The following is a 27,565-nucleotide window of genomic DNA, read 5'->3' as shown; positions in this document are numbered from 1 at the left end:
TCAGAGTCTAAAATCACTCCCAGATCTGTAACGTGTTTTAATGCCTTGACAGGCTAACAAAAACCGACTGTAGTCTCTGCCTTTCTGCTTTCTGCTTTTGAACCTACAAGTAGAATTCCAGTTTCCTGCTCATTTCTTTTTTTTAAAGTTTTGACTCTCCCAAATGTTGATATCTGTGAAACAGGTAAAAGGAGCATTTAAAGAATTAGGGATGGGTCATGATTTTAGATTTTTCGAATAGTCATTAAATGATAAAAAATCGACTAGTTTATGCGACTGTCATCCTGTCTTAATAATATATATTTTCCCTTGTTTTAACCGTCGTTGGTGCTGGTAGTAACGTTACTACGGGTAACGTGTGTGGCATGTTCAGCAGCTTCATGCGGCGATTTCTAAAAATAATCGACTAGTTCCCAGTGATAATCATATAGTATTTTTGTTTAGAATGCACATCCCTATAAAAACTGGGGTCGTCTGGTAAAACAGAGATATATAGTTGTGTGTCATCAGCATAACAGTGATATGACATTATAGTGACTAAATATGTTGCCCAGAGGGAGCATGTATAAAGAAACAGAGGACCTAAAATGCTTCCTTGAGGAACACCGTATTCAATGTCAAATGTCTCTGACACTAAGTCACCTAAACTAGCAAAGATTTTTCTTTTTGACAAGTATGAGCGAAACCAGTCAAGCACTGCACCAGAGAGACATACCCATTTCTCAAGTTGATTGATTAAAATGCCATGATTAATAGTATCAAATGCAGTGCCCGAATCCATCAAAAAGAGAACAGACACATTGTTTGAATCAGTCGAAATTCTGGTTTCAGTGGTTTCAGTGCTATAGTTGGTCCGATAGCCAGTCTGGAATTTAACTCATATTATTAGTATTCAGATGATCATGTAGTTGCTCAAATACAATCTTCTCAGGAAGTTTCCTCAAAAAAGGTTTTGGATTGGATTTGTGATGGGCCTGTAATTAGCAAGGCCACTCGTGTCCATATCAAGCTTCACCAAAGCAGTTTTAAGCAGAGGGGAAAGTACCTGATTGCAGAGACATGTTGAATATTCTTGTTGTTTTGTAAGAGAGGCACTGGAAGCTGGATTTACATTTTGGTAGGAATGGAGTCTAGTGCACATGTGAATGACTTAATTTTATTGATAGCAATTTCATCATCTGTTGTCATACTAAAGAATGTCGTCCACCGTTAGGCCCCAAACAGTTGATGAATCTGTATTTCTAATACTGGACCTAATGATGTCAATTTTAGAAATCGTGGCATTTCAATAAGTCACAAAACTAACATAATCATATGGAAAACATAAATAATTTTGTTAGACTTGTACGGAGTGCTGAGCTACACCAGCACTTTCCATCTTTACTTATTTTCCAACATAAATCCATTTTGAAAACACATATTGCAGCACGACATTTATCGGGTAGTATATTTAAAATAAGAAAATGTCTTGTACACGTGATACTCGGTACAGTATTGTCAAGTGGTCATATCTCCCTGGCCTTTCAGTGGATACTGCTTCATCTTCCACACAACTTCTTTCTGCTTTTCCTGAAGGTCTCATCCTCTGTGTTACCACTCGCTATCTGTATGTCTCCTCCAGGTCTCATTATTCACAGGCACAAGTCTTTGAATACTTGTGTGCTCAACACAGCTATATGAAGCCATACAAGTCTGAAATCCCTCTCACTTTGTTACTGACACTCAGGTGTTATTATTTGGCCATTAATACTTATGTATGCTTCAGTCTCTTACAGAACGATTAGCCTGCTGTTAAAAATGTGGGAGTTTATTTGAATCACTGTTTTGATTATCAAATGAAGAGTTAAATAGAACTATTTTCTCCAACAAAAAGAAGTGTGTTAACCTTGTTGTTTTAGCCTCATTTCACTATGACTGTGGGGGATATCTAGCAATGGTAAGCTGACTTGCTGATGGGTGAATCGCTGTTTAACAGCAGCCCACCTGCCACATTGATCTCGATAACCTCAGGAACAAAGTCAAGACCTTCTGTACATAGACACTTATCCACACAGGTTGCCTGCAAAGTTTATAATAGATTTTTTCTGACCACCGGGGCTCATGTTGCTTTAGTACCTCGTTGCATCTTTGACCTTCTAATCCCCTACGCTCATAGGGGATTAGTTAACAGGCAGTGAGCAGATAATCGATCCTTACTCCTGGTGAAAACAAAGAATGATCTGGCCGGTTTTGTAAAGCCATCAACACTGTGGAAAACTTCAGGTTTATCAACCTGCTTTTGTGTTTAGTTTGATTTCATCTTCATGCACATTATAGCAACAATTAGTCTATTAATTAACAAACTTTTAAAGCACCAGTTTGTAGCATTTCTACAAACTGCATTTCTACCTATTAGCAGAAATGGAATATGAAGTAGAATGAGCCCTTCATATCTACATAGGGAGCGGGTCCCCTTTCATGGAGTCCGCCATGTTGCTGCGCCATGTTTCTACACACTTCCAAACACTGGCTGTAGCGACGGCCTTTCACGTTTTTACGTTACCTGAAGACCACCGTAGTTCTCCCACACGCTTGTGAAACTGCAATAACGTGAGCCGCAAAACCGTGGTACCGTCAGCCGCCGTCTGACTTCCGTTGCTCCTAAAGTAGTGTTAATATGGTGAGGATGGCCTCTGAGCGAGGCGAACGGCGTTACCACTGTTTTGCACTCGGCGGCTCACGTTACCGCAGTATTGGAAAAGGAGGAGTGAGCGGAGGGGTACTCGGTTGGTTGCAGTCTGCAACCACACCACCAGATGCCGCCAAATCCTACACACAATACCTTTTTTAGCAAAAATCCACTGGTTCCAACTTATCAAATGTGAATATTTTTTGTTTTTCATTCTCATATGATTGCAAACTGAAGATATTTTTGTTTTGGTAGTAGTAGTAGTCAAGTAAATTTTATTTATATAGTGCCAAATCACAACAGAAGTTATCTCATGACACATAGTAGCAGTAGTACTTTAGTAGTAAAATAGGTAACACATTGTTTTTTTTTCAAATGTGTAAATGGTAAATGGACTTGTATAAATGGATTTATATAGCGTTTTTCTGGTCTTCTGACCACTCAAAGCGTTGTACTCTACATGTCAGCATTCACCCATTCATACACACACTGATGGCAGAGGCTGCCATGCAAGGTGCCAGCCTGCCCATCAGGATCTAATCTAAATACTCACTCACACACCGATGGCACAGCCTTCGGGAGCAATTTGGGGTTAAGTGTCTTGCTGAAGGACACTTTGACATGTGACTGGAGGAGCTGGGGATCGAACCACGACCTTTTGATTGGTGGACGACCTGCTCTACCCTCTTCCCAGCCGCCCCAACAACAAGAAGTTGTCTGTGTCTATTCTCATCTATTTTTTCAGGACTTTGTAGTTTAGGGAAATAGCAGTTACATTGTGTGTGATATTTCAATTGTCTGTCCTCAGAGAGTAAACAGTTTTATAAGAATTGAGTAGAGCTGAAATGATTAGTCGATCGACAACAAATCAATGTGCAACTACTTTGATAATTGATTAATTGTTTCAGTATTTTTTCAGACAAAAATGGCAAAAAATTCTCTGGTTCCAGCTTCTTAAATGTGAATATTTGCTGATCTGACATCATTGTAATTGTATATATTTGAGTTTTGGACTGTTGAGACAAAACAAAACATTTGAGGAGTTCACCTCAGACTTTGGGAAATCCCCTCACAACAAATTGATTAATGGAGAAAATGAATGATGAATCAATAATGCAAATAATCCATTCAACATGCCAGCAGTCAACATCAGAGAGTTTTTTCAATGGTGGAAGTAATCTTTTTGGAGCAAAGACATTCATGTTTCTCACTAGAAACTAAAGCTAGGAATAGATCTCCTCTGAAGTGCTCCGACTTCTGAAGTGGGGAACACAACTCTAGCTGCTCCTCCTCTGTATGCCGGCCGAGATCATCTGTCCAAGCTGGATTGATTTTTGATTTGGCTGTAGCTTTCTGAAGAAGCCGCCTTCACCGGGGCCTTTTGTTTTATTCATTAGTTCACTGAGGACTTTTCCACACAGCAGCTGATGCTAATAGCCTTGGTCAGGCTTCTTATCTCCTGTTCCTCGGCTGATTCATAATGCCTTCGGGCGCAGGAGCTCAGTACGCTCATTTAGGATGGCAATTATGTGAGAGTGGCAGTGATCATTCTCGGTATCTCAGCTCAGCGAGAGGGAGATAGAAAATTGCATCGGGTATCCCGGTGTTATCGGTGATAATTCTGCATGTCTGACAGAGAAGATGGGGACTTCTACTGTGACTTAATAGTAAGCGTGAAACTCTGAAGTGCCAGCGAGAATGAGGTGGTGAAAACCTCTGAGTGGAAGAGATTTGTGTGTTCGTCTCCCCAGCAGGGAAAGTTTTCACAGCGTCTGGTGTAAACGGCTGACGAGCTGAAGAGCAAAAGCTAGTTGCAATATTCCCTTCGCCAGGGGAAATAAGGGCTTCACACCCAAGCCCCGGGTCCCATAAGAACAGGAAGGATATAGGGCAAATATATACACCAGAGTTGAATGGACACAGCTTTTTATTTATTTATGAGAGGAGGACCGGAGAGGAACAACAATGCTAACCCTGACGAGGAAATACAGCTCCCTTGTGTTTGAAGTGGGCTCGTTGTCAGCAGCTGCTGACATCATGTGAATAGACAGTGCCCAGACCGCATTCGCTGGGGGCTGAGAGGCGGTGAGCAGGAGGGCAAAAGAGCTGAGGCACACTAGCGTTATGGTGCTCTCACTGTGTAAGGCTTAGCGCTTAAGGGGGAATGGATTTGGATAAATTTGTCTGAAGCAGTTTGGGTCTGCTTGTAGGCGTCCGAGAGCAGATGAAGCCACTGTGATTACTTTGGTAAGATTTGTTGTTAACTTTTGCTTTATCTTCAGCTGTAAAAACTGAGATTTGTTGAGTGTCTGTTTTTATACTGCAAGTTGATGAAGACAGCAGTTTCTTTCAGGAAGAAGTGGGATGTTTCTAGGATTTTATTAGAGCTGTAACGATTAATTTAATTAGTAGAGTGACAGAAAATCCACAAACTATTACAATAGTCGTTTAAACACTTAAGTCGTATTTAAAGCAACATGGGCCTCAAATGATTGATAATTGATGATTGATGATTTTCTCTGTCTTATACCATTCAATTTAACATTTTTGGGGTTTTGGACTGTTGGTCAGACAAAACAAGACATTTGAAGACATAACCTGGGACACTGTGATGGACATTGTTTTACGGCCGCAACTAATGATTGGTGATTAATCTGCTGCCGATTTTTTTCCTGATTTATTGATATAACCTTTTGCCTGTAAGATGAAAAATGCCTGTTCAGAGCTAGGACTGCACATTGTATTGTTTTTTTTAAATCGTCATCACAATGTCAACTTTCACAACACTTCGCGAAAGACTGCAATATTGCATTTTTTTAGAGTTTGTGGTAGAAAACTGCACTTTAAAATGTAACTATTTGGGCTGTCAACGGATTACAATATTTAATCACAATTAATCCATAGTTAATCCCGATTAATCGCAAATAATGACACTTTCTTTTATCTGTTCAAAATGTACCTTAAAGGGAGACTTGTCAAGTATTTTATACAATGACAATACTATCAACATGGGAATGGGCAAATGTGCTTGCTTTATGCAAATGTATGTATATATTTATTTTTGGAAATCAATTAACAACACAAAACAATGACAAATATTGTCCAGAAACCCTCACAGGTACTGCATTTAGCATAAAAAATATGCTCAAATCATAATGTGGCAAACTGCAGCCCAACAGGCAACAACAGCTGTCAGTGTGTCAGTGTGCTGACTTGACTTTGACATACCCCAAACTGCATGTGATTATTATAAAGTGGGCATGTCTGTAAGGGGGAGACTCGTGGGTACCCATAGAACCCATTTTCATTCACATATCATGAGGTCGTAGGTCAAAGGCCCCCTTTGAAAATTGCTATGACAGTTTTTCCTCGTCAAACTTTGGCATAAGTTTGGAGCGTTATTTATCCTCCTTCTCGCCAAGCTAGTATGACATGGTTGGTACCAATGGATTCCTTCGGTTCTTCAGTTTCATATGATACCAGTATCATCAAAAAAATGTCCCTATCTCAACCTAAAAATTGCAAGTTGTGTTAATGCGTTAAAGAAATTACTGGCGTTAACACAAATTTGCGTTAAGGCTTTATTATCGCGTTCAATTTGACAGCCCAATAACTCATTCTTTTTTTTTTATTGTTGCCATTTGTGTTCATTTCAATGTTCAATTTGTTCAATAAAAGAATGTTGGAAATTAATTCCTTTAATCATTTTTCTTACTATTTTATAGCAAGTAATATCCTTATCGCAGTATTCAACGTTATCGCATGTTTCTTTCATATCGTGCAGCTCTATTGAAAGCTCAAGGTGACGTCTTCAAATGTCTTGTTTTGTCTGATCAACAGTCCAAAACCCAAAGATATTCAGTTAAATCCTCACATTTGAAAGGCTGAAAACAGCAAATGTTTGATATTTTTTGCTTTAAAAACGATGATTAATTTACATAAATTTTTTTATACTACAATTTATAGACCAAACAATAAATCAAGAAAATAAACGACAGATTAATCGATAATGAAAAGTATCTTTAGTTGCCTACTTTGTGGTTTTTGCCAACTCGATCCCATCAAACATAAAGGCGGCTCATCAAGTATTCAGGGTTAGAAAAAGGCCAATGGAAAAGTTTAGTTGCCATGAGAAGCGTGGAGGCTTTTTGCCTCGTCAATAAATGAAACAGAATTAGTTGACAGACATGAAATTGGTGGTGTAGAGACAGCCCTAATGGACGTGGACATCAGCAAAGAGTCTTGGCCGGTGTTTGTGTGGGTTATTGCAGATAATGTGAGTTTATTACAGACATATCGGGCTTAAAAGGCTCCGGCAGGGATAGCAGTGAGCCTGCCTCTCTAATGTGCCCAGTGTAAGTAGCTCTGCTGATTCATATACCCACAGTGATCTCAAAGGCTATTGTTTCTAACATCTACATGCCAACACCTCTCCTGTTACATGTTGCCTCGCCCAATGTGGTCACTGTTCGTGTTCAAACCCGTCACGAAGGAAACTTCTCGGTATGTACAGCTGTTGTGCAGCTTTGCTTCCATTCACAATGAGGTTATAGCGCTTTTTGTGTCGATATGACAATGCAGCTCTTTTCTCTCAGAACAAAGGAATTACCAGAATTTCAATTAATCCTGAAATAACTTTCGTAGAGACAATCCCCACATTGGAAACGATCCATACAGCGCAGAACAGGAAGGAGAAGGAGGAAAAGAGAGCAATGTGAAGCTGAGTTCAGCTCATGAGCTGAGCTGCAGCGATTTCCCTTTGAGGTTTGAGTTGTTATTGTCTTGAGTGAAAATACACACCTGTGACATTTGTCTTGTGGTAGTGTTTCCAGCTGCAGCTGTGTCGAGTTTCCCCTCCGCATACACACCCTGGCCTTTTCACATAAAGGCACCCTTTTTATTTAACTAGGACATGCACTGAAAGAGAGCTGTAAGTCATAATTTCTGGAATGTGGTGTGAGAAGCTGTGAATGATGCAAGGCTGTACATACACATACACATACACATACACATACACATACACATACAATCTGCCCTTAAAGGAACAGTGTGTAACAATTAAGGGGGATCTATTGGCAGAAATGGAATATAATATTAATAAGTGTGTTTTTTTTTTTTTTACTGTATAATCACCTGATAATAAAAATGAGAATTTAGAATGAGCCGTATTTATCTACATGGGGAGCGGGTCCTCTTCACAGAGCCGGCCACCATGTCTCTACTTGTGCCTTCAAATGAAACTCGTGTTTACAACATGGGAAGTCGTGTACACAGTGTACTTGGCGTTCAAGTGGTTAAGTAGTGCGGAACACCGCTGCTACGCAACGACAATATTAAAGGGACTATTTGTAACTTTCAGAAATGCTTCTTAACAGCGACACCTGTGGCCGTGAAATCAACGAAAGTCAGCGTCGTGCTTGTGCTCGCTCTAAATAGACATGAACGAGCATCGGTCAAAACAGTGAGGCGACACACGTCAGCTAAAACCACAATATCACTCTATATTTCAGCTGCTTGGCAGTAATGTTAGCTGACCAGACGAAGGTCTCTCCATGAATCACTGCTGATACTGTGTTTGCTTCTCCTGCCTCAGCGCAGGCTTTAGCAGCGGGACTCTGCAGCGAGAAACTCGTCTCCCTCCGCCCGCAGCCGGAGTGAACAGGGAGACACCGTCACCTGGTTGGTAACGAGACGACAAGGTTTCTCTCTGCAGAGTCCTGTCACTACACAAGACACGGAAAACCTCTGTTGGTCCCGACCCGGTACATTTATACGCTTAAAAAGTTACAAACAGTCCCTTTAACGTTACTGTTGGCGTCTAGAAGCCACAGAGGCTAACAATTTAGCGAGCTAGCAGAGTGAGTAACATGATGCCGGAAATGCAAAGGAATAATGACAGAGGAAAAAGATGAGGCCGTTGGGAATATTAACATTTTCCTCAGACTTACTATAAAATTAAGAAGAAAAACAATATACGGCTAAAATTTGAATATATTAAGTTAATATGCATCGAAAAATGAATTTCCATGGGCGTCGCCATTTCTGACAACGTCAACAAACACGTCACAACTCGTGAACTCTGAGTTTTCAGAAACTTTCCACTTATGAAGTTGTGAATACGACAAGACGGGGGCGTTCATATGGACTCATCTCGTAAACACGACCCCATTTGAAGGCATCATACAGTAGCCCAGAAACAGACAAACCGAACACTGGCTCTAGATAGGGACATCCATGTTTTCACGTTTTCGCGTCGGCCACCGTAGCTCTCCTACACGCTTGGCACACGGGAGAAGAGTCAGTTGGTTGCAATCTGCAGCCTCACTGCTAGTTGGTGCCAGATCTTACACACTGCTCCTTTTTAAGAGGACATATATGTATGTTATCCATACAGAAATGTGGTGTTAAAGAGGCAACAAATTTGATTAGGCATCAACATTTGCAGGCTCCAGCTTCTCAGATGTGTGGATTTTTTTGCTATTCTGTTTCTTATCACTGTAAAATTATTACATTCTAGTTTTAACTAGAGCTCTCAAAGTTAAAGCGATAATAACATGTTAACACAAATTTGTGTTAACGTCACTAATAACGCTCCAAAGTAACGCTAACTTTTGGCAATGAAAAACTGTCATGGCCTTTTTCAGAGGGGTCCCTTGACCTCTGACCCTAAAGATATGTGATTGAAAATTGATTCTTTGGGTAAACACGAGTCTCCCCTTTACAGACATGCCCACTTTATGATAATCACATGCAGTTTGGGGCAAGTCATAGTCAAGCCAGCACACTGACACACTGACAGCTGTTGTTGCCTGTTGGGCTTAAGTTTTCCATGTTATGATTTGAGCATACCTTTTATGCTAAATGCAGTACCTTTGAGAGTTTCTGGACAATATTTGTCATTGTTTTGCGTTGTTAATTGATTTCCAATAATATATACATACATTTACATAAAGCAGCATATTTGCATTCTCCCATGTTGATAAGCGTATTGAAATACTTGACAAATCTCCCATTTTGATAGATAAAAAATGTGCGATTAACTATGGACAATCATGCTATTAATTGCAATTAAATATTTGAATTGATTGACAGCCCTAGTTTTTAAATTTGTTCACCATTTCCAGACATTTTATTGTATAAACTGTAAACATCGACATAGATTAATAAAAAAACTAGTATGATTGCTCATTGCAAGCCTAGATAAAGTGCGTGGTTATTCTTTTATTCACCTCAGTAAACAAGAACTGCAATTAGTTCAGTCACACAGAAGACCATCAGTGTCTTTTACAGAGCGTCTGCCTCCAAAGACACTTTACATGCTCATTTGCATTATACAAATCACAGCAGGTGAACAACAACAACAGCCTACGCTGCTACACTCAGTCAGTCAGTCAGCCAGCGCTACAAAAACAAGTTCATCATCACAGCGCGCATTGATGATAGCGAGGGATAAAGTGATTTTAAAATGCAGCGCCATTAAACTGCTTCTACCACAGCTGAGACCAGACGGGGTGTGTAAACACGTGCCGAAGAGCAGGAGGCTGAGCATCGTCACCACCGTCATCATCACCACCACCAGCCCTCCATGGAAACCTGTTAATGATCTCATGGTAGGATTTGATTCACATGCGCGGGCAAGCCGACTAATTAAACAAACAAATGGCAATTAGACGGGGCTCCCATAACAACTGGGCCAATGGAGTAGCAAAAGGCAAACACAACAGAGACTAATTCATTGCAGCACTAAACACACAGTCAGTGCTGCTTGTTTGTTTTAATAATCTTTCAGTCTATGTAGAGAATGCATCGATTAGTAGTGAGGCTGAATAGTCATTTTATATCAAACGTGATTTGAAAGAGTGCAATCTTCATATCGCAGGAGGAGCAATTATTATATTATTGTTAAAGGGGATATTTTGACATTTTGGAAGATACACTCATTCGCTGTCTTGCCCAGAGTTAGACGAGAAGATTGATACCACTTTCACGTTTGTACGGTAAATATTAAGCTAACACCAGCAGCCTGCTAACTGAGCTTAGCACAAAGACTGGAAACAGAAGAAAACATGTTCATTCTGGTGGCAAATTCAAATGCAGTCACCATATTCATAATTTGTTACAGACCTTAAAATTTAGACAAAACTTTACATTTCTGCTTTTATCCAGAAACTCTAGGGTTAAAAAAATGTTTGTAAGTCTAATGCCTGTTTTAAGATAGAAAAAATATCTTTCTTAAATGATTAGTTTGACATTTTGGGAAATACGCTTATTTGATTTCTTGCCAAGAGTTAACGTAGATGAGAGGACTGTTACCAGCCAGTAAGCTTAGCACAAAGGCTGGAAACAGGTGGAAGCTGAAGCTCACTAATTAACACGTTACAAGTGGTATGTTTATTCCGTACAAAAACGTGAAGTGTAAAAATGTCCCTTTTTACGGGGCGTTTATGTGCTTCAGTAGAGTATTTCTTGGCTTGGACTATTTTTTTTTACCCTTGGGCAGAGCCAGGCTAGCTGCTTCCCCCTGATTCCAGTCTTTAAACTAAGCTAAGTTTCATACTTACCATACAGACGTGAGTGGTGTCAATTCTATAATTTATCTCTCAGCAAAAAGGCAAAAATAAGCGCGATTCCCAAATTCCCAAAATGTCAAACTCTTCCTTTAAGTACAATGTTACGGAACTATTGGTGCCTTCAAATGAAACTTGTGAGGTCATCGTTACAACATGGGAAGTCTTGTACACAATATGCTTGGCATTCAAGTGGTTAATCCGTGAGAACACCGCTGCTAAGCAACGGCAATATTAACGTTACTGTCGGCGTCTAGAAGCCACAGAGGCTAACAATTTAATAAGCTAGCAAGCGGGTAACATAATGCAGGAAATGCAAAGTAATGACAGAGGAAACAGATGAGGCCGTTGGCATTTTCCTCATATTATGAAATTGTGAAGAAAAACAATATACGACTGAAATTACAATATATTAACTAACTACTATGTACCGAAAAATAAACTTCCATAGCCTCCGCCAAACACGTCGCAACTCGTAAACTCTTAGCTTTCAGAACCATTGCACTTCCGAGAGGGGGGCGTTCTTCTCGTGAGCACGGTAAACACGAGCCCATTTGAAGGCACCAGTTGTCTTGTGCTCGTCATAGCTGTAGATAGACGCAGATGGATGTAGCATGATGCTCAGACTGCATTATCACATCTTATCTGCACATCCTCTGCGTGTGTGTTTGAGTTGGCAGCAGGACCAATCTGTGTTTGACTGGCCCACTATGCAGCTGTTATCAATAAACAGAATGGCATTGTTGAATGTCGTGATTTATATTGGACCATCATTTAGTAGATATCACGTTTACCACCATGTAGGTTAATATCTTAATGAAAGTGAGCTTAAATGGTCAGGGTTTTCTGTAGAAACTATAAGCAAAAGATGGCTTTTCACTGGTTAAAATATGGGAAATACAGTCCGAAAAATCACAATTAGATATTTTCTTCAAATTGGTCAGCGCTAATTAGCTAGGTAGTGAAAGCCTCAGGTGTTTGAACTAAAGGTTGAGGAAAAGGTCGTACTGCAGGTGTAATTATGAACCTGTGAGACGCTGGCCTCCCACGGTGATTTGGCCCGCTAATGATTGTACAGCCTGGCTATCTAGATGACAATCTGGTCTGAGTGATCGGAGGATCACACCACCGTCTGCTGTCGGTAATACAGAGTGGCTCTTGTGTTTAGCAGACGCGCTCAGGGAAATGCCAGCAGCCCCAGAACTCAGTGACATTTCCTGAGCTACCGCTCTTACCTACGGGGGCTTAAAGTTTGCCCTTCACCGCATTTTTCAATTTTCCCAAACAGCGTCGCCTACGTCTCTGTTGCTTGTGACCTCTCAGGGAATGACCCTGGGTTGCTTCCTGTTTGGCATGGCGTTCGCATACTGTACATAAGAGAGAGAGAAAACAATTGTGGGACCTTTTTGAGTGATACAGAAAGAATGTGAGTAAAAGCGTTTGGGAACAGACTAGCCCTGGGTCAGCGTGTCTGCCAGTTCGTTTTTATTCCTCTCTTGTTTCCCTTCGAGACTCCCACCCCCCTCGTGTTTCCTAAAGATTCGTTGCTTAGCCGCTCAGCTGTTCTGTCCGTTACATGCTTTAATAGAGGGCATGTGTGTAGCTATAATGTAGTCAGCAGTGAGGTCTGATCGGCCTGTAGGAGAGGAACAGCTGTCAAGAGTCTCGAAGTTTCAGAAGACAATTTCTCACTACTACTTTATCTTTTCTATTCTTTCTATCTTCTCTTTTCTGGAGCAGTCCTACTTTGTGTCCTCTTCTCTCTGAGGAGTTACCAGCTGTATAGTGTTTTAGTGGTTGGCAGGATCCATGACCTAGTTAAATATGCACTGAACACAGGAAACAGAAGAGGAATGAATGGCTAATGGGAGCACTATTTTTTTTTTTTTTCGCTGGGGCTGTCTCTGACCACGCCTCTGCTGCTTATCCTTTGAAGGGTTTCAAGCTTTTTTTTTTACTCTTTCCATATTGATCAGTGCCTTTTCACTAAATCCTTGCTGTGTAAGTACCTCTAGGGCCGACAAATGGACTCTAGTAGAGGGCTGTGACTCTGCAAGTGAGAGCCGTGAGAGATTTGGTGCAATGTATTGTAATTAGGACAACCTATTAGCAGAGATGTGCCATTAATCGCTGTGCAGAAATGGGAATTATTAACAGCGTCATACTTCTTTTTATTAATGCTCTCCCAGCTGCTGTTGTTGGCCTTTCAGGTGGTGGAAGTGCTTCTGAAGTGCTCCCTTTCTGCCCACTCTCTCTGAGAGATGCACCCGATATCGATACTGGATCGGATATCGGGCCAATACTGACTCAAATAGCTGGATCGGGTATCAGTGACAATGGGGCCGATCTATTCAATTCAATTCTGTGTTTATATACTATATACATTATATACTGGAATTTTAATTCCTGTTTAAGTTTTGACCAATTTGTTGCTGCATTAAAAAGGTTTACACCTGAATTGTAATTAATTTTGAAGATTTTTTTTTAGCAGGTGTTGGTGTATGACTTATTAATTTGATAATAAATAACAATTCAATACATTTTTATGTATGTATTTATTTGTTAAATTTACTTTTACAACGTTAGGAAATTGATGTTTAAGTCAAGCCTGATGTTTCTTTACATATAAAAGAATGATCTCAGTCACTTCCACACAGTGAGGCATACAGCTCATTATTTAAACACTGGTATCAGATCGGTACTCTGTATCGGCCGATACCCAAAGCCCGGTATCGCTATCGGTATCTGGACTGAAAAAGTCGGATAGGTGCATCCCTACACTCTCACCCTGCATTGGTCATCCTCATTTGCCTCATAAATAGCACTCTGTGGTATATTTTTTTAAGTCTTTTTAGCCAGTATTCCTGCATGTCACGTTGATTCTACCACAGTAGAAATTCACAAGACGCAGTGATGCGTCCTCCCGTGGGTCCTGCAGACCACTGAAGGAAGACAGCTGGGTGATTTATTTGCTTCTCGCAAACCCCTCCGCTGCAGCCGTCTGACATCCCCCCTCCTCCCTCTCGACAGGTGTAATGAGAGCGCTGGTCATGGACAGATGATGGACGTGGAGACGTCGTACTCGGACTTCATCAACTGTGATCGCACAGGCCGCAGGAACGCAGTGCCCGACATCGCAGGGGAGGGAGAGGGAGAAGGAGCGGCCAGCACCAGTGAACTCACCAAAGACCTGGCAGAGATGGACCTGAAGGCTGCAGGTCAGTACACCCACAGCTGAGTACACAGATGTATGATATATTTTAGACTGTCTCCTAGTGTTAGACCAGCTTTAGTTTGGCTCTTAGATTCATCTAATGCAAGTTAGACAGTTTCAATGTTGTTGAAGAGCCATTTAAGATCAGTCAGGGTCTGACAGTGTGTTGGGGCGAGTTGATGATGAATCGGGTGTATAGCTGAGGGAGTTAAAGTAGATTATTCAACTATTGATCACCACCATCATCTCCACTACTGTCATGGCTACTGAGCACACTGGACTATACAAAAGTTGGAACTATTCTGTTGTTATTCTGTTATGCTGTGTTTTACCATACCACTGCCTTTTGCATTACCCTCATTCCTATTGTAACCAAAGTTTTTTCTATTATGCACTATAACTCATATTATATAACTGACTATAACTGATATTGCACATACTGTACATAATTTGTATGAGTATATGTGTATATGTGTATATGTAACTGTACCATAGACTGTATATAAAGGTGGACGACACGTCACCCACTGTACAGAAGTTAAGAGTCTGCGCAGTAGAGATCGGGTGGTGGAGCCGCGGTGTCGAGGTCATCCGCCCGGACCAATTGCGAGCCGAGCATGGCCTCAGCTTGTCAGCAGGAGAGACTCACAGCTGTCAATCATGACGTCTCAGCCCCTTTTTATAGCAACAATTAACTAATTAAAGCCGGACTTATCAGAAAAATTAACACATTAACATACATCAGCGTGATAAGAACTACCTCAAATGACAGAAACCATCTTTGGGAAAAATTTATTTGACATGTACTTTGATTTTTTCAGTTTGACCCATGACCTATACTGCCGCCAGCCAACAGGGGGCGATCAAGATGTTTTGGCTTCACTTTTGAGGAGCTCTTTATATAGTCTATGAAGTGTACATCTTCCTTGTCTTGTAAATATAATTTAGTTTTTTATTCTTTCCTTTAGTGCTACTTTTATATACTTTTTCTATTCTATTTTATTGTTGTATTTTATTCTTATTTGAATATTTGTTTCTGCATTTTCTGTGTGTGTAGCGAGTGGAGGGGGCGATGGCTCAAAATATTTTTAAAAAATATAATTAAAAGCGGACTTATTTTAAGCCTTAAAAAGTTAGCCACCCTACCCCCGGGCTAAGGGCACGGTCACACATATGCGAATGCAGGCGAGAGACCATCGCCTGCCGAGGCGACAAATGCCTGAAAGTTCACCAAAGTTGAACTCCGTGCAAATTCAAAGAAGCGAATTTGCTTCGCAACCGGAAGCAAATGTTTTTCCTCCCCTTTGCTCGCATAGAAGTGATCAGGAGACGAATGTTAATTTCGTGCATGTGTGACAGTGACTTAACTCAAAATGTATGATAACCATCAGTTACATCTGATAACCAGTGGCACCAAATGACAAAAAAAGAGGAAAACATGGCTCATAATTTGCTAACAATGTTATGTAGTTATTATTAAGAAAGGAAAAAGTCTGTAGAGGCCGCTGTGTCAGAAATAAACAGCAGTGAGGACGTCCTTTTTTGCCCAATGTCTGCACAATGTCTTCCTCTGCTAAATTTCCCCAGCAAAATGTCCTTGTAACTGGAGGCAAACATTTTCTGCTGGAGCGAACAAAGATGAGGGATTTGACGTGGCTGCCATGTTTTATAGTTTGAAAAAAAGTTTTAATTTAGCCAGAATTCATGTTAAATTCGTCCCCCTGATGAAGTCAAGAACTAGACAGCTTTGTGTGTGTCTCAGAGCACCAACATATGACACTACAAACAGGTGCTATTGCTCAGCTTGTGTTCTCCATGAGATTCGGTTATTGTGCTTTGTTGCCTCCGAGTGAAATGAGTCGTAAAGGCAGCACAATGACAGATAGTCCTCTCTTCCTCTGCTATGAATGTGACGCAGATGTTCCCAGCCTGACCATTGTGTGACACATCGTTGTTCTTGCCGACTTCCTTTTCACTCAAAAGACAAGTTTCCCATGACATGATACCCGATCTGACAGCTATAAATTTCTCTCTAACGCTGGTCTGGTGGGAAGCCTCAAATTTGGAAATAATCTCATATCATGCTTGACATTGTGCTGCTACAGGAAGTTGTAGTTCCTTCCTCAGGATTCTCATTATGTTGTCTTTCTGGAGCCTGAAAGCAGATTTATTGCCCGCTGCTGTTAGGAATGTCAAACCACTTATGAGCTTGATAATACACACACATTTTTGACTGAATTTTTTTTTTTTTTTGCACATTGTTTCCTCCAGAAGGAGTCCCAGGGGCCTCCCCAGCCCCTGAGGCGGAGGGCTCCACCAGCCAAGACGCCCAGGGAGGTGGAGGCCCGTCCTAAACTCAGCCAGAGACCGAAGGGGGGGCAGAGCCAAGGAGTGAGAAGTAGAGAGAAGTGAAAGTGGTGAGACATGGAGAAAGGAAAGAGAGAGTGTATATTGGCTGTCCTAACTGGACGCGAGGACACCTTTGCTCACTGCCAGCCCGTTTGGAGCTCCAGCAGCCCAAATGTTCGCCTTTTCATTGGATCAGATTGTAACACGCGGAGCAGAGCAGAGTAGAAGTGACAATTGAGATGCTGCTCTTTTGCTTCGTTCTCTGTTAAGTCATTTATATTCCCGACGAGACAAGAAAGCACAGAAACTCTGGATTTGTGTCTGTGGAGATGGACTGAGCTGAACAGAATCCATTTATAACACTCAAAACATTGTTCCAGCCTCGTACGGAGCTGTGTCACGGAGGGCGTATTCATAATCATCCGTTTGTCATTTTCTTTCTATGTATGCGCGTGTGTTCGTGACCCTTTCATCGTCAAGTCCTTTTCTTTTTTTTTTCAAGTAACAAAACATAGTCGCCATTATACTGTCGTGTACGAACTTCATATTTATTGCTTAATGTTCAGTGATAACTTTGTGATAGCAATTTTCTTTGTGTAATAAAATACTTATGACTTACTGTAACATTTTGTATTTTATGTTTTCAAGCGTAATTGGCTTTTCACAGGAGGCAATTTGCAGGTTCCTGTCGAACACTGCAGGTATACAGCTGGAGCTGTAGCGGTGCCGAGTCAAACGGGATTAATGAGTTCAGTTCGCTGAGTTGTTCCAGGGCCATAAATATTATTGAATGCAGCTTTTGTGTACATTAGCGAGGCCACAGGAAGCCAGTGTTTACATTTCCACCTAGCATGGTCCCAGTGTTCCCATTTATCTCGTTATATTCTGTATAAAGAAACAGGATGACGGAGCAAATTCTGTAGAGCTGTGATTTTATTCATTTTTTTAATTTTTTATTAGCAATCTCTCTTTGTGTCAGGCTTGAGCTAATTCCCTCTTTAATAGTAGTTAATAAATAGACTATATATTATAATAAGGGCTGTCAATCGATTCAAATATTTAATCATTATTAATCACAAAGTAACCACACATTTTTTTTTCTTTCAAAGTGTACCTTAAAGGGAGATTTGTCAAGTATTTAATACTCTTTTCAACATGGGAGTGGGCGAATATGCTGCTTTATGAAAATGAATGCATGTATTTATTATTGGAAATCAATTAACAACACAAAACAATGACAAATATTGTCCAGAAACCGTCACTGGTACTGCATTTAGCATAACAAATATGCTCAAATTATAATGTGGCAAACTCAAGCCCAACAGGCAACAAGAGCCGTCAGTGTGCTGACTTGACTATGACTTGCCCCAAACTGCATGTGATTATCATAAAGTGGGCATGTCTGAAAAGGGGAGACTCGTGGGTACCAATAGAACCCATTTTCATTCACATATCTTGAAGTCAAAGGTCAAGTGACCCCTTTGAAAATGGCCATGACAGTTTTTCCTCGCCAAAATTTAGCGTACGTTTGGAGTGTTATTTAACCTCCTTCTCGACAAACTAGTATGACATGGTTGGTACCAATGGATTCTTTAGGTTTTCTAGTTTCATATGTATCTCGTGTTATTATCATGTTAATTGTGACAGTCCAAATTAAAATGAAGATCCATATGAGGATTGGTTTAGACAAAAATACTGTAGATTATCAGCATAAAGAAACAGGCAAACATTTCATAATAGCTTTTTATTATGGTCAAAGATGCTTTTCATAAGTGTCATACATGTGTCTGTTATAAATGGAAGTGCTCTTTTTTAGTTGGTGAAATGAAAAAAAAAATATTTTAAATAAATATATAAATCAAAAGAATTGAGTAATTTCGATATGCAGCAAAACCACATTCATTCAACTGTGGTTTGTCTCTCTAGGTGACTGTAGTACGCCCCCTAGTGTTCAAATGCAAGACTACACTTTTGGTATTGAGCTGTTTTACCTGTTTTAGATGACACTGGATTCCCTTACTTCTCCCAAACAATGGATATTTACCGTACACCGTATTTATCCCACAGGTAGTAAATTCTTCAGTTATCCTTCACCACATGCGTTCACCCAAAGATGAACAAATACCCCCCTTACACTTCCCTTACATGCTGACAAAGTGCTCAAACTGTTGAGTTAATTGTGCATCAAAATCTTCCCTGATTCTCTTTATGACAACAGGATGTAAACACAAGATGAAGAATGTATCCAGAGGTTTTTAGGAACAAAATCTGCATCTTAAACACAACTTTCACACCCATATTTTTTTGGACCTTGCAGAGAGCACCATGACATCCTCTGAACACTGAGCTCTAAACTTAAGTATTAAAGACGGAATATTGACAGGCTGATGTGAGGTGAAGGCAGCAACAGCAGCCATGTGATACACAGCATATGTCATACAGTATATAGTTAGGTAGGTTTTATGTCTGGTTACAAATGATATAAAAGACGTTGCATTGTGTCGGGTGGGTGAGATTAAGTGTTCAGAGCGGTTTGTCCCTGGGTTAGGTCACGTTTCCTCCTTGGACCTTCTTCTTCTTCGTCAGGTTTAAAAGGCAGTGCTAATTATCATCCCGTACGCCTCATACAGTCTGTGGACGAGCTCCTCCTTCTCCTTCTCAGGCAGGAAGCACGACTTTGCAGAACCGATGTTCTATAAGACACAAGAAGTCAATAACGTTCACATTTAGTGTGCTTGAGTTAAGGAACAGTTCAGCAATTTGGGAAATGCACTTATTCGATGTCTTGCCGAGAGTTAGATGAGATGATGGATACCACTCTCATGTTGGTACCAGCCAAAAGCCAGTTAGCTTAGCTTAGCCAGTCCAGCCTTTATCTTTAGTACAAAGGTAACAAACATCTGTCTACTGGAGGTGTTTGGTACATGTACCAACAACGAATATCCAGTGGTGGAAGAAGTACTTTTAATACCACAGTGTAGAAATACTCTGTTACAAGTAAAAGTCATGCATTTAAGTTTTTTTAAAGGGCCAATATGTAATATATTTGCTGTAATAAATCATAAAATGACCATGATATGTCATCAGAGATTAAGGAAACATGCTAAATTAAAATAATGGCTTCTACAACAACAATGTTACAGCCAGTATGTTCTCCTTTGAAATGTCCATTTCAGTCCTGAACGTCTGTTTTTGTTTTGGCCGGTGTGATCCCGTCCAGCGCCCATCTTGACACCCGTTGCCACATATGAAACAAATTGGCACGCAAACACAGCCTGGATCAACAGAGATAATGCCAACATTAGATTCTACTAGACCTGAAAGCCTCGGCACATCTCTCTGTGATCCGCGTGCAGCTGGATTATCAAGGCAGCGAGTATTTGAGACACAGCCGGTGAAGTGATTCTGACTACTGCTGGCCAGAGGTTAACGCGGTCGTGTATAGAAGGTCACCCTCAAATTGAGAAAATTGTGTGCCAACTGTTATCAGTCACACCGGAGGAGCGGACGGGCCACGGCTCCAATATTTTGAATTTGGACTGCTGTTACCCATTTTAAACACTAGCTGTCACTACTACATATTGTTCCTTAAAAGTAAAAGTATAAAAGTATTAGCATCAAAATATTCTTAAAGTACCAAAAGTAAAAATATGATATGATGTGGAGCTAATTTTACTTTGCATACTTCTGGGTCTATTGTGAATTTCCTCTTGGGGATCAATAACATCTGAACCTACAATAACACATTCCATTTTTATTATTTGTTTATTTATATTTATATATATATATAAAAAAACTATATATATATATTACACATTTTTGTTGAATACTCGATTCTAATTGGTCAAACACGGCATTCTACAGTCTGTTATTTCTTTATAGCAGACCGTTGCTATGGGCGCAGTTCTGATGTTGGACTCTGGCGGACCATTTTTGTGTCAAATTATTGATTTCTTAAGTAAGTAGCTGTGTAATAAGCGGGATAATGTACAGCTAGCGGGTCATTGTTGTGAAATAAACCCCTTCAGGGCAATAGAAAACCCTGTCGGGGTTTATTTCACAACAATGACCAGCTTGCTGTACATTATCCCTTACATATACTGTATACACACACACACACACACACACACACACACACACACACACACACACACAGACTGAATGTAGTATTGAAGTGAAGATCGTCAGAACTTCCAACTTGCTGTTGGATGTACTGAAGTTCCCTTGACTGGTAATGCGACCACTTATCTCACAACAAAAAGAAGGAACTACACAGTCAGAGACTAAGCATCTTTGAACTCAACTGTCCGAAACTATTCAAATCAGCAAAGTGATGTGTAATTTACACCGTAGCTTAGACTGGAAACAGAAGAAAACAGCTAGCCAGTCACAGCTCGTCGTCTGGCAACCTCACAGCAATGTCAAGACTCCAGAAATTCACTGCTTCCGTTCATCAGGAAACAGTCCGGAGCATAACCCAACGTGAAACCATATACAGTATTGATTTTCGCTTACAAACACTTTAAAACTTTAGAGTGGCTGCTGGGCAGATTTTGTTACTTCTGGACAGAGACAGGCTAGCGATTTCGTCCTCGATATCAATCTTCTCATCGAACTCTTGGCAAGAAAGCAGGAGCGTATTTAAAAAAAAAGAAAGTCAAACTATTCCTTCAATGATCAATCCATACCTGATGGAAAATACATTTAGAATTGTAATTATTAAAAGGATCTTTGGAACATTTCTTTTATGTGGGCTTTTGTTCCTGCTTTAATTCGCAACTGAGGCAAGGCACTTTTTTCTGTATAGCACATTTCAGTAACAGAGCAATTCAAAGTGCTTTACACAAAGTGCAAAAGAACATTAAGACATAATTAAAACATAAAAAACGTTAGAACTGAGGAAGGCATTACCATGCACAGGGCATCAACGCCCCATGCTATCATTTCAAACCATATTCAAAGGCCTCCATCCTGTGAACCACTACCGTAATTATTCATGCATTTGATCTCACCAGCCGTTTGAATTCCTCCTCGGTGAACCCCATGTATTTGTGCGCGGTGCTGTAGTCGAGGTGCAGGGTTGAGTTGAATATCAGCGGGTCGTCTGTATTCAGGGAGTAGTTCGCCTTGTCCTTCCTGAACCTGCACAAAGGAAACAATGAAATCCAAACAAAGAATGAATTAAGCCCCCAGTTGTACTTTAATCTGGGTTCATTACCAGACTGTCATGTAAAATAAAACACAGCTCACGTGATGACAGGATGCTTGGTGAAGTCTGGGTCACAGGCACCCGTCAGCTTACTGGAAACAGGACACACCTGAAATCAGAAGAGTACAGGAAGAAACCTAATTACTGCAGTCTGTCTTCTTCCAGCTGTAATACTGGAGGCTCCACTAGAGGGCAGCGTATCACTGTGATACTAACTATGTCTCTGTAATTACCTGATGAAACAATCCCACTCTGTAATGATCAGTAGGTAACAATGAACAGGGCACAGTATGTTTAAAGCGGCAGTAGGCAGAATGTTTTTGGCATCATTGGGAAAAAAGTTCATAATAACCTTTCAGCATATTGTAATTCAAGCGTTCTGAGAGAGAACTAGACTTCTGCACCTCCTCTTGGCTCTGTTTTCAGGCTTTAAAAAATCTAGCTGTGACGGAAGACTTTGGCCAATCACAGGTCATTTCAGAAAGAGAGAGCGTTCTTATTGTCTGTTCATTCAACGGAGGCAGCTGTCAATCACTTGCAAACTCTGATCAAACGGTCAAACTAGGCAGCACTGATCAAATATGAATCAATATTCTGTTACTGTAACGCCTATTTCTCGCCTCAAATGTTTTCAGAAATATCTTGTAGTGTACCGTTTAGCTGTAAAATGAGAAAGTTTGCTTCAGCTGGTGGGCGGTGCTTGGTATTTCCTCAAGTTATCTCAACATGGCAACACAAACTTTCTCATTTTACAGCTAAACAGTACACTACAAGATGTTTCTGAAAACATTTGAGGTGGGAAATAGGCATTACGGTAACCAAATATTGATTCATATTTGATCAGCGCTGCCTAGTTTGACCGTTTGATCGGAGTTTGTGAGTGATTGACAGCTGCTCAGGGACGGCAAGGCTCCAGCTCAGCTCTGATTGGTTGTTTTCTTTCAGTCTGTAAAATCTTGCAGATGACGTTAGGAGCACCGGAGGACACAGAGGCACAAGAGTTTTTTCAGATTACCTGTCTCATGCACTACTGTCAGGATATAGTGACTGTTTTATAAAAAATAACTTGTTTTAATCATCAGCTTTAATAGATAACAGGCACATTTTTGCAGACATTAATAACCTTGTTTGTGATGCAGCTTTTTGATGAACATTGTGATCATTCTGGATAGTTCCTCACCTCAAAGTGCATGTTCTGAGCCAGCAGGTTTTTGTACAGGACAGGGTCTTCCAGGGTTCTGTAACCGTGTCCAACCCGTTCAGCTTTCAGCACTTCTACAGCCTAAAAATATCCAGACAGGGGTCAAGAGGCAAAAGGTCATGAACACAAAAAAATCCCTCCATGTTGTACATGTCAGCAGAATCTGCATTTCCAGAGGCACATGTGTGGCATAGCTGAACTGTCACTTTGAAGGATGGCTTCCTCAGAGAGAGGCTACTTGTTATGGCAGCGAGACATAATGTAGATTTACACTGAAACACAGCAGCTGAGATGGACACAAAGAGTAAACAATAATTGCAGTTATGCATCTACACTTGTATATTTGTATATGTTTATGTAGTCCCTAGTTCACTGGAACTTTAAGACACTCCCAATCTGCTCCTTCACAGACTCCAACTTGAACTGGCCACCGTCTTGTTTCTTTTGGATCTCTGCCTCCCTGTCTCTAGCTGGTTTAGTAATGTTTTATTGTTTGTACATGACTTCATTGTTTTGTTTAGTTGCTAAGACAATTAAGATCTCAAGTAACACAACACATTGTTGAGCGGCTTACCTCCTTCACCACGCACGGCGGGCCCACCTCTCCTGCGTGAACTGTCCTGTGGATCCCACAACGCTGTGCTTCCTGTCAACAAAATCAATCACGGAACAAAGTCAGCAACCAAACGGCACAGCCAAACATCTGGCTTTCACATCTACAATACTGCAGCACCCACAGAAGTGAGGCGCCTTGCATCATTTAGCAACACACGCTATGTTTCGAAGGAGTACTGGGAGCTACATGTAAATACGCAATGAAATTGATCTATTTTTTATGTGTAGAGGGAAAACGTTAATGCAGATAAGACACCCCTCTGGTTCGATCATCTTAGCATTCATAACCTTGAACACACTAAGTGTGGCCTGCTTAATCTGCAGGTATCTGGAGGTCATGTAGTATGAAGATAACCCACAATATAAGTGTGGACTCTGCTCGGTGCTTCTTGTTAATAATTGAAGCCCGTTTCTATTTTCTTCCATCGATATCGATTCGGCTTCACAGGATTTCACAACATCTCTACATCATGGAAACACATTTCTGGAAAACTGAACAATATGCATAATAAACTGAAGTTGTATAATAATAATAATAATAATAATGATAATAATAATAATGATAATAAAATGTATTTATATGGCTCTTAATTAAAACCACAGTGCTTTACAAGGAAAAATACACACACAAAATGCATATGGTATGCATTATTCATACCTGCATACACACATTAATACTGTACACACATAATGCAAAATTACCTGAATTAAAGGTTATAGAAGTGGATATAGTATAGTACAATTATGGACCAATCCTTTGAATGGTATTACGCCATTATTGATGTTTGATTGCTTTTGATTGATAAAGAGCTAATCAACAAAATATGTGCAACCTCTGCAAATACTACTTTGAACTGGATTAGTTTGATTTTATGGCCTATTTATGAATTATTGACCGATCGTTTGCCTCCAATGACTTTTCACCGGCTGTGTTTTAAAGTCGAGATGAAACAAAAATGCCTTTTTAACCCTTTTAGATCACCTCTCCCGTCATATTGTGCACCTATTTAACAATGTATGCAAAAAAATTACAATCATCTTTTCTTCCTGTATAAAAAAATATGAAGTGTGCTTATGTAAGCAAGGACCAACCAATGATGTCATGACATCCATCCATCAAATCAATCTGCAACTTTTAGCGATGAGGGAGGTGTGTGTGGAGGCTCCGTATCACGCTACGTTCTAAACCCACCCACTTTTCAGCTGTCCAATCATATTTTCTCATAACTGTACACTACTCAAATACCAGTTCACTGGGGAATAGAGTGCTGCAGGAATGAGTCCCAAAACCCAGAAACGAGTTAGCATTTTAGCATTTCCGGTTCCCTCGTGTAGAAGTCAATGGGTTTTTTGAATGGGTTTTTAGTTAAATGCCTGAAATAAGGTCTGTGGTTAACACAAGCTTAAGAGATTTTAACATTTTGTTCTACAATATAAAATACATCAATAAATACACCACTCGTGAATTTTGAAGCTTTTACGGGTCTTAAAAAAGGCGGTTGTTAACAAGTGGCTAAATGAGATTACTAAACGTCATCACCCCGACTCGTCCAGCTTTTCAGCTTCGTTGTTCATACTCGCGCTCATGTGACCGTGGTGTAGTTTGTTTACAGCCTAACGTTAGCTTTTTACTTCTGGCGATTGCATTCACTCTTCAAAAATCATGAAAATGAAATTCAGTTGTGAAGATTATGTTGCTGAACAAAACGTGTAAGTATCATAAACGTGTGTTTGCCACAGAACTTATTTCCTACAGTAATCCAAAACCCAATGGAAAATCCCATTGGCTTTTTGTCAAGGGACCCGGAGCGATGCTAACTTCCTGATTGGCCTACAAAAATACATCATCCCTGCAGCACTGTATCGCGCTGCAGTCTAATCCCACACAATTTTTAGTGGTCCAACCCAATGCAAAGGATTTGATTTATATCCCTCTCGTAACTGTACGCCGCTCTAACTTCCATTTCACTGGTACTTCAACTTCATTGTCACACAAGTTGAGGCTGTGAGAGTATGAAAACGATCGTTGGTGCACACCCTCGAACCTATACACTCTATTGAACGCCCTGGTATGTTTGCCATCTCAAGCATGAGTGACTAAGAACCAACAGACTCATAGATGAGGAATTTTGAATTGGTGTTTGCTGTCCACCTTTGCACCTCTACACTATTACTACAGTAATAGCACACTTCAAACATCTAAAAATGTGAAATAACAGAATACCAAAGCAAATCACCAGTATCAGTCAGATAATTATAAGGACAATTACTTCCTCCACTATGGATGCTGTAATATTATGAACTGTCCCCGTGTATTTGACTCCACCAATCCTGCATCCATGCAATCAATTTCAGAAAGAAGTGTTCCACGTCCAGCGCTGTAGCGTATTAACTGATTAATCTAGCGCATTCATTATTGTCTGACAGGCCAAATTGATTACTTACTGTGATGTTCTCTGAATTAATCAATAAATGCTGTCTGGAAACCAAATTGGATTTTTTCGTCAGTGCTTAAGAGGAAATTGATTCGGGAGCATTACTCCTGTACTGTGTTGGTTACAGATAAAGACATTGAAGTCCTCATCAATTTGAGACGATTCTCTGATGGTGAAAAGTGTTTGGCAACCTGACAGTGTATGAAACCCTGAAGGCATTACAGAAACAATAAACACAGTAAAGGGCGTGCACCTATCCTGCAGGTTATGTCTAGAGATCAGGACCAAAACAAGCCTTCGTGACCTGTTTACCAAGTCTGAGAAACAGATTCACCTGACTGACAGTGGATAGTGACTCATGTGGAGGAACATGTTGCATAAAACATATTCAAACAAGATTAAGAGACTACAGCCACGCTAGCAGCTCTGAGACAGTGCTTTGAGCTAAATGCTAACATGCTAACAAGACACAATAACAATAGGTATAACGTTTACCACGTTCACCATCTTAGTTTGGCGTGTTAACATACTAGCATTTGCTAATTAGCACTAAACACAAAGTGCAGCTGAGGCTGATGGGAATGTCTTTGGTTTTGCAGGTATTTAGTCATAAACCAAAGTATTGGACAGATTAAAATTTTGACCTGATAATGGTGTGAGATGAAAAGTTAAGAGATCAATAAAGCTGGTATAATTCATCCTCAAGGGAGCATGAATGTGTGCACCAAACGTCAAGGTGATCCGTTCAATAGGCCTAGATGTCAGGACATTTCACTTAAAGGGGATCTACACCCATTTTCAAAATTCATACAGTAGGGGAGAGTGGGGTAAAATGAGCCAGTGGGTAAGTTGACCCACCCCCTGTATCTTGGCAACTGTGATTATGTTTTGTCATGTGACCATAAATTCAGGAAGTACCCATCATTTCTATCTTGCTGTGATGAAGTGAAGCACATAGGAGAAATAGTAAGTACTTTTTTACACCAAAAACAGTTTTTTCCCAGTCAAAGTAAATTTTCTGCATGTCAGGAATAATGACTGTTGGGTCAAAGCAAATTTATCCAGGTCTAAAAAAATATATTATACATGTTGGTGATTTACTAAGATATAACACCATGTTAATCCCTTCGCTAAAGATTAGCCTGAATTGCTAAACTGGGCCATTTTTTCCAAAATGGTAGCTATGGGGCAAAGTGAGCCAAAGGTTATGGGGTAAGTTGAGCCACTGGCTCACTAATATTCTACTATTATTCTGAGCCACTGGCTCAATTTACCCCACCATAAATTAACCAAATTAATTCTCTGAT

At 40.3% G+C, this 27,565-nt stretch overlaps 2 protein-coding genes across 6 annotated transcripts in view; one reads left to right on the top strand and one right to left on the bottom strand.

Annotated features, from left to right (window-relative positions):
* Positions 1–17,422, top strand: part of pkig (protein kinase (cAMP-dependent, catalytic) inhibitor gamma) — a 34,329-nt gene extending 16,907 nt beyond the window's left edge. For 3 of the 5 annotated variants that reach the window (XM_074643411.1, XM_074643410.1, XM_074643407.1), the window contains exons 2-3: positions 14,266–14,453; positions 16,721–17,422. In XM_074643411.1, coding sequence (XP_074499512.1) covers positions 14,294–14,453; positions 16,721–16,803 — 243 coding nt within the window. In that variant the 5' untranslated portion in view covers positions 14,266–14,293 and the 3' untranslated portion in view covers positions 16,804–17,422. Of the gene's footprint in view, positions 1–4,757; positions 4,916–14,265; positions 14,454–16,720 lie in introns of those variants that run through there. The other 2 variants (XM_074643408.1, XM_074643406.1) reach the window with 2 other exon arrangements.
* A 1,110-nt stretch (positions 17,423–18,532) lies between these two features.
* Positions 18,533–27,565, bottom strand: part of ada (adenosine deaminase) — a 31,496-nt gene continuing 22,463 nt past the window's right edge. The window contains exons 7-11 of the mRNA XM_074643386.1: positions 23,783–23,854; positions 23,188–23,289; positions 22,049–22,116; positions 21,811–21,940; positions 18,533–19,491 (exon numbers count right to left, since the gene is read on the bottom strand). Of these exons, the coding sequence (XP_074499487.1) occupies positions 19,387–19,491; positions 21,811–21,940; positions 22,049–22,116; positions 23,188–23,289; positions 23,783–23,854 (477 nt within the window). The 3' untranslated portion in view covers positions 18,533–19,386. The remainder of the gene's footprint in view (positions 19,492–21,810; positions 21,941–22,048; positions 22,117–23,187; positions 23,290–23,782; positions 23,855–27,565) is intronic.

This window comes from Sebastes fasciatus, chromosome 8 (assembly GCF_043250625.1).
Source record: "Sebastes fasciatus isolate fSebFas1 chromosome 8, fSebFas1.pri, whole genome shotgun sequence".
In the NCBI taxonomy this organism is placed as follows: domain Eukaryota; kingdom Metazoa; phylum Chordata; class Actinopteri; order Perciformes; family Sebastidae; genus Sebastes; species Sebastes fasciatus.
The sequence above is the reverse complement of the archived record's forward strand: the minus strand, read 5'-3'. Positions and strand labels throughout refer to the sequence as shown.